The sequence below is a fragment of the Bison bison genome, unplaced genomic scaffold (assembly GCF_000754665.1).
Source record: "Bison bison bison isolate TAMUID 2011002044 unplaced genomic scaffold, Bison_UMD1.0 scf7180017864136, whole genome shotgun sequence".
In the NCBI taxonomy this organism is placed as follows: Eukaryota; Metazoa; Chordata; class Mammalia; order Artiodactyla; family Bovidae; genus Bison; species Bison bison.
The window spans coordinates 1,595,566-1,610,135 of NW_011494708.1; the positions used below are offsets into that span (position 1 = coordinate 1,595,566).

The window sequence follows — 14,570 nt, forward strand, 5'->3', positions numbered from 1 at the left end:
AAGTGTTCGCTTCCACAAGGACAAATTTGGAAGAGTGAAGAACAACACAATTTATCCAAATGTGGAAGGAAATGAGGGAACCAGGCGCCTTGCTAAAGCTAGATATCACAAATTTGCATAAGTAGTTTCCCAATGACAGAGGTGCTATTCGGAACAAAATAAATTGCTTGTATTGTATGCAAGGGCACAAACCTTGACCAAGTTTGCAGTTGCTTCCCTGCTCCTACATTTCTTTAAGTACACCCAGATATTCCTGCCAAGAAGCCCAACTCTCTGTAGGTAGTGGCTCTCTGTAGGTAGATCTAAAACGTTAATAGTCTGTTTATTATTTCATTTAATTATTTGTTTTTAGGTAGACCTAAAAAGGTTATTGTTTAGCATAAAAGTCTTCAACATCTGTATTTGACTATTAAGAAAAATAAACCAAAAATATTTGATGTATTAATCATGTTGCTCCAGGATTTTCTAGCAATTATTCTCCCCCCTTTCTGTTTATTTGCTTAAGAGCAACACTCTTAGTTTTCATTTTGAGATCGAGAAATGGAGTCACCGACCGGAATCTTGGATTTCTTTCTAAAGATTTTAATTCTAGGGTTTTGGAACTTGCCCATTCTAACAAAGTTTGCTATTCAAAATCTACATCTCTTTCTACTTTTCCTGTTGGACTGAAGTGAAGGTGTTGTTGGTCTGTCTAGTAAATCCAACCCACAAGATAACATAATCACATACATTCATTTCTCAGAGACCTTGGCGGTTCTTATCTCCTTGCTTTTATGATCTCTTATGAACAGCCAGGAATAGCAATTTGCAGCCTGTTTGTAAAGTCATCTTAGTCTGAACCTAGCCTTCTCCTCTTTTATCACACAGTGATATTCTGCAGCTAAATCCCATTTGCCACAGTAAAATTTGCTCTGAGCTCCATTTTAGAATAATGTGAGTATTCTCTGTGTGTATGGAACATATCAAACATGCAATGGAGGGCGATTATCATTTCAATGAACTATTTATTAATAGAAGACAGTGTGTGTGCTTTGCTTAGATTTATTGATATGCTGCCCACCATACATTGTAGCCTGAAGTTATTTAGTTCCTGGTCATTAGCGTCTCAGACAAGCAGCTTTGTGGCTCTCACAGTCCCAGTTCTTTGTGCTTTGCTCAACTTTATTTTACCACCAGATCACCTAGAACCTTAAACATAAGGCTTGAGTTCTATGTTAAATCAGAATTATTTCCTGTTAAGTGTTCCAAGCTCCCCATTTTTATTACCAGTTACTTTATTAAATCCTTAATAACATAGATAGAATAGTTAGTTAATTTGTGTGTTGAGCCATGGATGTTAATTTGTAAACATAATAACATACTGCAATCATTTGCATAATAGCATTTTAATCTTTTTAGTAAAAGCTGTAATTCCCTACAAAGTACACTGCAGTAGAAACTAAGTGACTATTGGTAATAATACAAAAGGCCTTAAAATTCTGATCCTATTATAGTGTTGGAACATACCCAAACTGCTTCCATAATCTCTGAAATGTTACTGTTCTCTGATTTAGGTGTCTGTGTCAAGAATAAAAATGAAGTATAACTGGTAGCAATAGACTATTTCCTAAATGTAATTTAGTATTCACTAAGCACCAGCACTTTGCAAATAGCTCTGAGGCTTTCCTTCAAAGTTCAGAGCTCCAGCCCTGCATATTGTGTGAAAAACACCAAGGAACTCACTCTAAAACTCTAAACTCTGCGCCGTAGTCAAGGATCCGATAAATCATGCTGATGTGACACAGAGCAGGGGATCACCCATCAAGAATTTGGCCACTAAGTCTCCCTTCTCCCAACCTGACCAGCCTGCTTTTACCTACTTGAACTAACTGCTTCTGAGAAGTTTGGGAGAGAATGAAGAAGTGGGGGAAATAGTTAACAAAGCTCCTTCTTAAAAAAAAAATAATGTTTTTGGGGGCTTGATCTCTAGAGCCCATTAACACCAATCACAAGACTGGCCCCCAAAAAGGTAAAAAACAAACAAACAAAATAAAAACCTAGTTTAAAAGTCAGGCCAAGTCATTTTACGCAAGATCTGGTAATTCATTAATCTATCCGGCTGCAAACCTTGAATGAATAACTTGCACTAGTAATGGGGATGGGCAGGTCTACGCAGCATCAGTGTTTAGAATTGGAAACTATGTGAATTATTCTATTATTTTGGAACAGAACAAGTACAAAAGTATCTCCTATCATCATTTTGGGACAAATGGCATAATGGATGAGAAATCATTTATCATAGTAAAAAGTTGCCCTTGCTCAGAGCAAGAGTGTGTATTTCCTTGTGTACCTCTCTCCCCTTTTCCTTGCTCTCATTCTACCTGCTTGTAATTCTGCATCTTTGGCAGGTTACAGTAAAACACAGTATCCTGCTTTGCTTTCAAAGTATACCTCAAGAGCACACAATCTTGAAAGTAACCTGAGAGTTTAAAGAAGAAGAAGAAAAAAATGATCCTTACAAAACTGTTTTACACTATAGGCAATTCCTTTTATAAGACCCACAATAAAAGTGTTCGTTTCTAAAAGACTAGGCACATAATTATCGGGACAGATGAACCTTGTTAAAAATGTGAAGTCAGGGTGGAGAACAGTGGAAGAAAATTTGGCTGTTGGTCTTTAATGTTCCTTTTTTATCTGCTTTGTGTGTTGATCTCATTCAGAGGTGAGCCATCTGCTGGGCTGTGGTTCCACCACATTGCGTATAGATGGGGGACGAGGACAAACAGACACTCTGTATAAGCATACTGTGCAAGCACACACGGTTGCTATACAAATAGTTTGTCCACTGCAGTATCCTGCATCTTAATTACTTTAACCTCGACTAATATCTCTGAAGTAAATCTAAGAGGCAATGAGCCACTTTTTCCTGAATGCTCTCCAAGTTTTCCTCCTTGTGGACATGGGTCTCCACTTTTCTGGCTCCAAAGATATCCAGGCAGAGTAATGTTCAGTTCAATGACCCACTGGCAAGTTCAGGAGGTAGGAAAAACCTAGGATATGCCCATACAATGCCCATACCTACTTCTTGGAGTACCCAGAGTATTGAAGTAGTTGGTCTCTACCTCAAAAAGCACAAACTAGTACCTTCTGGGCTTCCTCAGTGGCTCAGCAGTAAAGAACCCTCCTGCCAATGCAGGAGTCATGGGTTCGATCCTTGGGTCAGGAAGATACCTTGGAGAAGGAAATGGTAACCCACTCCAGTATTATTATTTGTGAAATTGCATGGACAGGAGACTGGTGGGCTACAGTCCAAGGGGTCACAAAGAGGTGGACACAGCCTAAAGAATAAACAACAGAACCACTTTCTATCATCATTGTGACCAATAACACATATGGATTCTCACTTTCCAAATTGCAAATGGTGCTAAAGCTGAAACTCCAGTACTTAGGCCACCTCATTCAAAGAGTGGACTCATTGGAAAAGACTCTGATGTTGGGAGGGATTGGGGGCAGGAGGGGAAGGGGACGACAGAGGATGAGATGGCTGGATGGCATCACCGACTCGATGGACATGAGTCCGGGAGTTGGTGATGGACAGGGAGGCCTGGCGTGCTGCAGTTCATGGGGTCGCAAGGAGTTGGACATGACTGAGTGACTGAACTGAACTAAACTGAAGAACTGAATTTACTTCTGTGGAAAACAGCAGCAGACCTCATCTTTTGTAATCAAAACTTACACTGACCAAAGTGGTAAAGAACCTACCTGCCAATGCAGGAAACATGGGTTCAGTCCCTGGGTTGGGAAGATCCCCTGGAAGAGGGCATGGCAGCCCACTCCATTATTCTTGCCTGGAGAATCCCATGGACAGATAAGCCTAGTAGGCTACAGTCCATGGGGTTGTAAAGAGTCAGACACGACTGAAGCAACTTAGCACACATGCACAGTAACAAAAGCAACCACCAGGAAAGTTAGTGATTATGGTCACAGATGTCATGTAACCGGCATCCTGTGACTTATTTATTAGTACGGGTAGATGGCAACAGACATACCCCCGTGGATCAAAGCTCCTGAGCCATAATTTTCCAGTGGTCAGCATAATGGCAGCGAGGAAACAGGGTGATAAACCAGATGTTCCCAAGATAAGGCAGATGTTATCCAGGCAAGAAGTCTAAAACAGTCTTTAACGGAGGTGTGTAGAGGAACACACACAAGAAACCTATTCAGTCTCCCTGTCAGATAAGCTGACAGTAGAAGTTGAAAATAAAGCTGTACACAGGCTGGGTCAGATTGTTGCTTCCTGATTTGTGACTCTCCAAGATGAACATCTAACTGATTTATACCCAGAATTTGGAATTTTGTGGTAGACTACAAATGCAAAGATAAGTACAACATAAATTTTTAAAATACTCCATAAGTCTCCATGAGTTTCAACATTCTTCAATGTTCTTATGTTACAGCCAATTATCTCCCCACTTAAAGGGCTATTATTTTCTTACTTGAAGTCTATGTTCTCCGTAAGTGTCATTACCAAGTGCGGCAAAAATCTGGTTGCGGGCCATAAATTGAATTTAAATGACAAACATTTATTGATAGCAAATTGGAAATTCCAGAAATCTTCAAGAAGTGATTATTGTAAATGAATTAGTTCTCTCAACATAACAAAGGAGAATTTATTCTCCTGATGATTAAATTAAGGGGAGGTGGTTTGGACACACATTTTTTCCCTCTGTTTGTTTTGTTAAAATTCTAAGAGGTTTGCCATTCATAGAAAAGTCTGCCTGACCACGGGCACAGTCAGAAGCAGGAATTCATTACCATGGAAGGCTACAGAATTTCCTCCAAGGAGACAAGTGAGAAAAAGCAGACACCATGTAAATGTGTGGATTGGGTTAAATATGTTCTGCCCCTGAGGCAGCAGGGAGATGGGAGCCCCTGTGTAAAATGACTCACAGTCCGAGAAAGTACTTCAGTTCCTAAAGGTGAGCAGACACTGAACCACGTAGATACTCATGAAGTTCTGATTCTCTTTGGAATATTTTCCTTGGCATGCTTTGCCAGCTCCCTCTCTAACCTAACTCATATTTGTCAGTACTGATGGAATTTTCCTGTGAGGTGCTTCAGGTTTTGTTCCCTGGACACCATCCCCTCTGCTGTCACCTTGTCCCTTCTCCGCACCTGCATCGCATGGGGTTTGGAATGCAGCAGAGCCTGCTGTCAGACGCCTTTACTTTTGGCTTCTCCATCACTCTCACAATGATCAGAATGATCGTCTTTAAATACCTTCTCCATCACATTGCTCTCCTGCTAAAAATCTTCAGTAGCACCCTAATTGCTATTGTGGAAACTAAACATTTGCAACTGGGTTCTCATGACCTGGCATAATTTTGTACCCACCCTAAATCCAGACTTACTCCTCTTATTCCTGTGTTCCCATTAATACATAATTCACTTGAGTAAACCAAGATCTTCACTTTCATAACCTGTCCATGAAAACCCTTCACTCTTATTCTCTCATCAGCCTTGGTGACATTATTCTTGCTGATTCCCTCACTATATGCTAGAATACACACACACACACAAGTACATATGCAAACACATAGTCTTGCAATATTTGCCAAAAGCTAATATATATGTAGTATATAACCCCATGCATATAAATGTACATGTGTGCATATGCATGAATATACGCTGCCTCACGTTGTCCTCCAGTTGCTGATATATATGAACACATACATGTATATGTATGTTTGTATGCACAGTCTTTTTCATTCTGTTCTAATCGTTTATCATTTCACCATTTACCCTCCCAAACTAGAGGTGCTTTATATGTAGTTTTCACATTACCTAAGGCAGTTCATACCATCAATAAACATATGACAGTCAACCCATTCATAAGGTTGCAATTATTTACTGAGTACATACTTTCTCCTGTTTTCTAAGAAATCACCTAGAAGAACTTCAGTGAACAAGACAAGCTGGTTCTCTGTTCCCCAAATACTCAGCAGTTTTTTGAATAGCCAAGATTTTTTTTAACTTTTCATAGGTATATAATATATGCCCATTGTTGAAAAAATTAGACAACCAAGTTAAAGGAAAAAGTGTAAATTCATCTATATTTCCACCAGAATGATCGAATATTTTTGAAAGCTTTCATCCACCATTCCCTTGAAAGCATAAAACAGGACACCTTACAGACAATAAAACTGGAAACCATCTTTTTTTCTTTTACAAAAGTTCACAGTATCAGACCTTCCTGCAAGTTCCAGCAATTAGCCAACGTGAATGCAGGCCACAGCTGAGAGCCCTTCTCTCCACATTAGCAAAGGCAGACTTCAGAACATATTATGAGTAATGACCTAGAGACAGTTACATTCTCACTCTCGATGTTTTAAAGAAGCCCAAGTAGCTGCATTCAGAAGTAACAAGTCAATGAATGAAAGATGCCCATTCAGTGGAATCACAGAAGCATTAAAGCAGAGGTTAAAATAAAGCAGTGATGGAAAAAAAGCAGTGATGGAACTTCCCTGGTGGTCTAGTGGTTAAGGCTCTGCCTTCTAATGCAGGGGGTATGGGTTTGATCCCTAGTCAGGGAACTGGGATCCTACCCTACCTACCAGGGTGTGGCCAAAAATTATGAATAAATAAACATAACATCATAAATCAACTATACTTTGATTAAAAAAAAAATTAAAGCAGAGACAAGGTGGCCCACAAAGTCCCAGAAGAGCCAATGTGTTATTTAACCTACGCTACGTGACCCATCTTTACACACTGCCATGCTGTAAAAGTACTCCTTTATTCTCCTTCTTCGAACAATGCACAAAGCAACAGAGAGAAGGAAGTTGTGTTGCAATATTCTGAAACATTAATCTTGCTACCAGTCGATCCAGGGACGGCATCCTGTTTTCCTGACACATGGATCAGATTCACTGGGCGCTGTACCTATAGGCCTTGTGCCCTGTTTCGCTGAATGGCTTTTGAATCATACCTGGTCACCTGCATTTACACATCCAAACACAGGTTGTGCAAGCAGAGATCGCTGTTTGTGTGCCCAGTTACTCAACCAGCATGTACAATTGCGTGTATGCTCACCCTGCTCCCGTTCAGAAACTCACTGTTTCCCAAATCAGGACATTCAATTTCATTTTTTTATTTTCTTCTTCTTACGCTACATAAATATTAACCTTAGACTCAAATGTATGGAAAAGGTCAAAGGAAGAAATTTCTATTTATTCCCAACATTTAAATATTCTGCAGTACTAAATGTAACTCTTAAATACCCTCTTTCTTCCTGCTTTGATGAGAATTCAGAAGCCCTGTGGCCAGTTTCCAGCAGTGTCATCAATGTGCTATTTGAGTCAGGGAAAAGTGTTGAACGACTCAGTGCCTTATTTTATTCTGGGAGTCCGAGGTAGATAATGCTTGTTATTGGCAGATCAGAGGTGGCAGAGACCATGACTGTTGGGCTTGCTCAAGCACAAGGCCTTCACAAATGTGATGAGGCAGGATTTTGAGAACAGGAGGAGAGTGAGCGAGCACCGGTGAAAGTCCGCTGTGACAGGCTTAAAGTCACAGGCGCTGGGAATACCTGGGGTGACGCAGCTTTGGGAGAAGCAACGTGCAAAGCTGTAGCCGTTCAAGGGTTATTTATTCTGTTGCCTACAGAGCTTCTTCACAGGGGACAACACAGTTTTAGAATTCCACTTATGCTCAAAACACACTTTTCTTTTTCCGTTATACAAAAGATGTCCGAGTTTAACACTAGAAGGTAAAGAGTAGAGGCATTTTTTCTCTATACAAATGCTGAGAATGCTGCTGGGTGTAACGGTGCTGCCACACATGGCCTTATTACCCTCTAATCCACAAAGAAGAATGGGTTTTGTGACATCAGAGAAAATGTTATGGGGACTTATATATACAGTCACGTTTTTGCTGTCTGCCACTAAGAGAACTTCTGACATATCACTCCTGAGGCCCTGCATCTCAATAATTTTATATGGCTTCTAAGTCTTTGTATCCTGTATCTTAACTTTATTTTCTCTCTCAGAAATCTGACCAATTCATCTTTAGAGTTTTCTAAAAATTGCGAGTAACTATTTTTTTTTTTAAATACAGGGTTTCTCCACCTCAGCACTGTGGTCATTTGGGGTCAAATGATTCTTTGTTGTAGGGAGTCATCCTGTGCCTTGTAGAATGTTAAACAACATCTCTGGTCTCTATCTGCTAATTGCCAGCAGCATCCCCCTGCCCCAAGTCCTGACAATTAACCATCCCTCCAGATAACACTAAATGTCCCCAGGTAGACAAAATTGCCTTTGGTTGAGAACCACTGGTTTAAAATGACCTAATAACAGGTTAAATGAATAAACCTTGTGCTGAGTGTTGAAAACAATTCTGTCAGTTGTAGAAAGTTACATAGGAAAATAAAAGGGGTGTCTTGGAGAAGGCAATGGCACCCCACTCCAGTACTCTTGTCTGGAAAATCCCATGGACAGAGTAGCCTGGTAGGCTGCAGTCCATGGGGTCGCAAAGAGTCGGACATGACTGAGCGACTTCACTTTCACTTTTCACTTTCATGCATTGGAGAAGGAAATGGCAACCCACTCCAGTATTCTTGCCTGGAGAATCCCAAGGATGGGGGAGCCTGGTGGGCTGCCGTCTATGGGGTCACACAGAGTCGGACACGACTAAAGTGACTTAGCAGCAGCAGCATGTAGATACAGCATCCATAGATATCTAACTAGTTGCCAAACCAAGTCCTCTGAAAATGTTAATGGGAAGTACCTCATCCAGGTGTCACAAAATGAAATTCAGGGACACAGGTCCCAGAAAAGGTTGTATTTGCAACCAGCCCACCAGGGAGGCACCAACTACCATGCCACCACCCCCTCCAACACACACACACACACACACACACACACACACACACACCGTTTTAGTTATTCCCTAACCATCCTCTGCAAAATGCATGGCATTCACCCAATATGAAATAGCCGATTTTTAGATAAGAGGTCTATGGAGATGAACATTTTTAAAAGTACTGTTTATTTAATGCAGCATGACTTAAAATGGGCCTGTAACCTGACAAGTGTACTGAATGAGGAATGTTCAATTTACCAGTTCGAACCAGCCAAGTCCTCACATGAACTTTCCGAGACCCGGCTGAGAAGCCTGGGAAAGTATAACTAACCACAAACCCTCAGTGTTTCCTCCACCTGATTCCTCCTCCCCAGCCTTAACTCCATTACCTTAAGCACTCTTCTAAGACCCACTTAATGCTCCAGACGTATTATAAAATCTTAGCCGCTGACAGAATCTACAGCCACCTCAGCACACCAGCTATATACCTGCTTCCATGTCAACCAACACTGAAAGCAAAGATTCTGTTCTATTTTTAAATATATTGAGCAAAGAAGCAGCTTGATATGTCTTTGTAAAGGATGGCTGTCACCCAAATTCAGTTATTCTATTTTTAATCAATGATAATAGACTTTGAAGTCAGATACACCTGGGGTTCAAATCCCACGTCTGTGTCAATGGTGTGATTTGGGGAAAATCACTTAGCCTCTGTTAAACTCACTGTCAGCATATGTAAAATGAGAATCACAAGAATAGTACCTAAACAATAACAGGTTGTTTTGAGGGACGAGCGCGATGACATATGTAAAGCAAAAGTGTTCCAAGATGTTGGCCACTTTGTTATTACTATTACTGTGTTGAATCTACCATATTCATCCGTCACTCACTACTCATGAAACACTTATTCAACACCTTCTGTGTGCTGGAAAAACTCAGTAAATATTGTAAAATGGGTTTTCTTAATGACTCAATAAACATTTATTCAGTGCCTTTTATGTGCTGGGTGCTGGAAAAACTCAATAAATATTGTAAAATTGGTTTTCTTAATGACTCGAGATTTCAACCAAACAATATTGAAGTGTAAGAAGTGTCTCTGCTGGTAGATAAAAAATAATTTTATAGCACTTAGTATGAATCCTGGCTCATGGTAGGTAGAAAATATTGCATGAGAATAGTGGCGCCAGAGGTGGCGACACTGAAAACTAGTTGATTCGACAATCCTAACTCATTTTACTTGCTAGAGTGACCACTTCATTTCTCTCCATAAGTGATCATTCATTTTCAAGTAAATGAGCACTGATCTTGTGAGAAAGAACTTCTTTTCTCAAAGTAACACTTTAATAGGTGCAGATTAACATTCTTTATTATAGGGTAGGCTTATAATAAAGAGTCTAGAGTCTGGGAGGTAATTTTCACTACTGAAAGGTAAATTAATTTTGACTAAATTATAAGTAAATACCAGAGTAGTTGGGTGTAGGAGTTTCCATAATATAAAGAAATCAGAGTTATGATCAAAATATAATATTAATAGTAAAAAAAAAAAAACCAACCCTGTCTACTATTTTATAAACCTACTTTGTAAAATAAGTAAAGGTAGACCTAACCCTTTGGTTAAATGGAAATGCATTCTTTTACATTTCAAATTAGGTACCGTTTTCTGTGGGAAAGAGACAGGAAAAAAACAGGTTTAGTCATTTACTCTTCTTTGTCATTCATTCTTTCACAATCTCTTAATATTTCAACAGAGTTTGATACACTCTGTTATGGGTCCTCAGGGCCTTAATTCTCAAAAAAAAAAAAAAAAAAAAGCCATTAGTTTTCCAAATATTGTTTTTCCACAAAATAGGAAGTACCTAACGATGATTAAAAACTCTTTTGGTGACAGCAAAGCAAGAACCCATTATGCTTTCGGGCCAATAATCATGTTAGCATGGCCTAAACCAAGTTCAATGAGAAATCAGTTTTCCCGAAGGGCTGTCCTTACCTCAAATATGTTTGAAGGCTCGTTGTTGTACTGATTAGATATTATTTCTGATTGGTCACTGCACCACTTGAGTCCACCCAGAAAGCTGTCTGTATCCAAGTCGTTCACGTCTAGTTCAGAAAGGTCAAGTTCAGGAAGATCTGGGCAAAGAGGCTGGTCTTCACCAACCAGAGCAGCACACTGCAGGAGGCAGGGAGAAAAAAAAAAAAAAAACACTTTCATTAACTGCAGGAATTTATTAAACTGTAATAGCATGTGATAGGAATTAAGCCTGGTTAATTCAACGACACCACCAAAGCTGGTTTCCAGGGTTTTAGTCCCCAGCCAAAAACATCCTAGACTCTTTAACTCCCTTTGCTCCCAAAGGATACTTTGCCAGAACCATTCCATCCCAAACTCTACCTCCAAATCCATGGTAAATGCCATGCTTCCATGAAGTCGTCTGATTTGTCCAGTTAGAAATCAATTTAGATTTGTTTGTACCTCTTTGATAGCATGTACTAAGTTTCAAATTGCTTTTTGGTTAACTATATGCAAAATTTCACTCCACTCTTTTTTTAAAAAGAGAATAAGCTCTTAAAAAAAAGTATTTATTTATTTGGCTCTTCAGGTCTTTGTTGCAGCATGCGGGATATTTTCCTTGTGTTATGAAAACTCTTAGTTGTGGCATGTGGGATCTAGTTCCTTGACCAGAAATTGAACCTGGGCCCTCCTGTGTGGGGAGCATGGAGTCTTATCCACTGGAGCACCAGGGTAGTCCCAGAGTATAAGCACTTTGAGTGAAAGTTGCTCAGTCCTGTCTGACTCTTTGAAACCCGATGGACTTTAACCCAACAGGCTTCTCTATCCATGGGATTCTCCAAGCAAGAATAGTAGAGTGGGTTGCCATTCTCTTCTCCAGGGGATCTTCCTGACCCAGGGATTGAACCCAGGTCTCCTGCATTACAGGAGGATTCTTTACCATGTAAGCCATCAGGGAAGCTCTTTGAGGGAAAGTTATAAATTTGATTTCACCTTGGAATTGCCATCACACACAAGAGAAACAAAATAAATGATTACTAAATGAGAAAAAAATAAGAACTATACCAGGAAAACTCTCCACTTATGCTCCCTTTAACTATTATAATCCATATAATTCATTTAGCACCTAATGATGCAGAGTCCTTTAACGTGTCCATGGCTCTCTTGAATTGGTATTTAAATCTTTTACTCTTACTTGACTTTTCATGAGCTTCTGAACTTCCTCTTAAAGAGATCAAAAATAAGTCCCTTGAGATGAAGGACAGAAATCACATTTCTTATTATCATTGTATCTTTCACTACGTGTAACTAGCAAGTCTTGTGTGCTCACATGTGGGTCTGTGGATGGATGTATACAATTGGGATCGCCTGATGTGTGAACAGAAAAACCACTCTACCACACAACGATCTTATTTTTCTTCAACATTTATATTTTGCTCTAAGTGAATTCAAAAGAATGATTTTTTTCTTTGGAGTTTTAAAAAATGATTTCAATATAGTGAGAGGCTTAAAATACCCTCTACTGTGGCTGGGCTGCTTGTCACCTCCTTGCATACAGTAAGTGGTCTGTTAACTGTCCCCTGTGGTGGCTTTTTGAGAAAGTGGACCCTCTTCCCAAAGAGGCGGATTTCTACTTCAAACTGGCTATCTGACCACTAACAGCACTGCAATCTGTGAAGAACCCTGCAGAAACTGCTTACTGCAGGGGTCTGGTGATATCAGAGCTATAACGACTAACCCACCTGCAAGCCGAGGGGTCTCAGTCGGCAGGCACACCCTCCCAGGTGTCAACCTCACAGCCTGCCCTTCCAAGGTCAGGAGAGATGCTGGGGAGTTGTTCCTATCCAGGCAGCAGTTGGGCATGAAGCTGAAGATGCTGCTTGACATTTAGATTTTGAATAAAATAAGTTCTATGCAGATTTTTTTCTCACGCGCCCCTGTCATCCCTGGCAGGCTACATTACACGGGTCATATGCAGCAGTGTGATCGTAAGCACCACGCTGAGAAGTAGGTACTGGGTAATGGAGTCAGCAGTTGGTAAGGGGAGGCTGGGAGGAGCCTGAACATTCCTGCAGTTCCTCCCTAAGACCACCAGGCCCCAGAGAGATCCTGAAAGGCAGGCACAAAAGTAATGCCAAGGAAGAGCAATCACCTCCATTGCAACTCTTTCCTTATCATTTTATTGGTCTTTCCTTTTTTATTATTGGAGTTATCCCAAAGTTACAGGTCAGTATACTAAACTAGGTTTATAAGTAAGCTAGGCTGAAGAGAAGGTTTTGTCCTGGTGCAATGTTCATGTTTTGTTATGGGTGTAACACGTCCCAGTCTCTACACTTGCTCACTGCTTGTCCTCCAAATACAATACACATACACACGGTTAACTCTTCTACAACATGACCAATCCAGAGACAAGGGGAAAACTTTTTCAGTGGTACAAAAACTGCTAGGATTGGAGGAGAGTCTTTAAAATAAAAAGCAAAAACAACAAGAAAATAAAAAAATAAGTTAGATAACAAACGATCTGTGCATTTGGTTTAAATTCCTTTTTTGGATAGCACACTCTAGAACCCATGTCTTGGAATGCTGACACTGATTGGGTGGACAGCTTCTTGCTGTCTCTCTCTTTAACAGCCCTCTACAGGCATGGCCTCTTCAAAACCCTTCAACCTTTCAGAAATATGTATTTTTCAGTAACTTTTAAAATCATTGAAAAGACAGATCTTTTTTTTTTTTTGTATTTTACTCTGATGTCATTCACATATTTCTTTCCTTTCCTCTGTCAGTTTCTCTCATTTTTGCTTTTCTGTTATGGCTGAAAAATGTGCGTAGATGCTCTTTCCAATGTTGACGTGTTAATAAAATCAAGACTTCTGAATGTGGCATTATCCTGATAATCTAAAACACATTAGTGGTAGCAAGTGTTCCTGTTATTAATTTATATTTGGTCTTTGGATGATGCCAGCTTAACAGTCCGAGCCCTGTAACTGTCCTCATTTGACACGCTGGTATTTACTGCTTCCCTATACATCTGTAACAGGTGTGCTTTATGGCAATTTACAGAGACACATTCTACTGCCTCTCTGCAACTATGACAGCTATTTCACAACCGCAGCCTTAATTTTATAATAAGATTTAAAAGGAGAAATCAGTCACTAAACACAAAAGGCTAATTATTGTACGTTATTTCACCCCAACAGACTTTTCTCTTAGTTAAGGAGCAGACAATAAATTAGCTTAACTGCACTGATGATAATGAATCATTATAATTAAGTATAATTCTCCATTAACCTTTTGGAGGTTTTTGTGCCATTGATGGTAAATTTTAAAGAGAAGGAGAGCAGAAAGAGTGGACTTGGCCACATTAATTATACTAACGAAAAAAGAGTCTTACTTCTTAAAAAAAATTAGGGGAGAGTGGGGAGCGCAGCGGTCAGTAAAGAGTGACAGTCTTAGTGGAGTGTATGTCATCAGAACTGTCTCTATCAATCTTAGTAACCTTATTGGACATCACCTTCATTAAACTGCCAAACACTGGGGACTCCGAGTAGCTACAGTGATATAGGCCTTTATTAACCAACGTGCTGTCTTGTCATTATGTGCAAAAGGGCATAATACGTTTTAAGATGACAGCAAACATTAATGATTCAAAAAATGAAAGCGGCTTCCACTACCTGCTGCTCGTAATATTTGAGCCTGGCGGAGGTGATTCCCAGGGCTGCTGCCACCA

General features: G+C 39.9%; 1 protein-coding gene across 2 annotated transcripts in view; it reads right to left on the reverse strand.

The window, feature by feature from the left end:
- PPARGC1A (peroxisome proliferator-activated receptor gamma, coactivator 1 alpha) overlaps positions 1-14,570 on the reverse strand; it is a 454,316-nt gene that overhangs the window by 88,939 nt on the left and 350,807 nt on the right. For both annotated transcript variants that reach the window (XM_010839915.1, XM_010839914.1), the window contains one exon: positions 10,823-11,002. In XM_010839915.1, the coding sequence (XP_010838217.1) occupies positions 10,823-11,002 (180 nt within the window). The remainder of the gene's footprint in view (positions 1-10,822; positions 11,003-14,570) is intronic.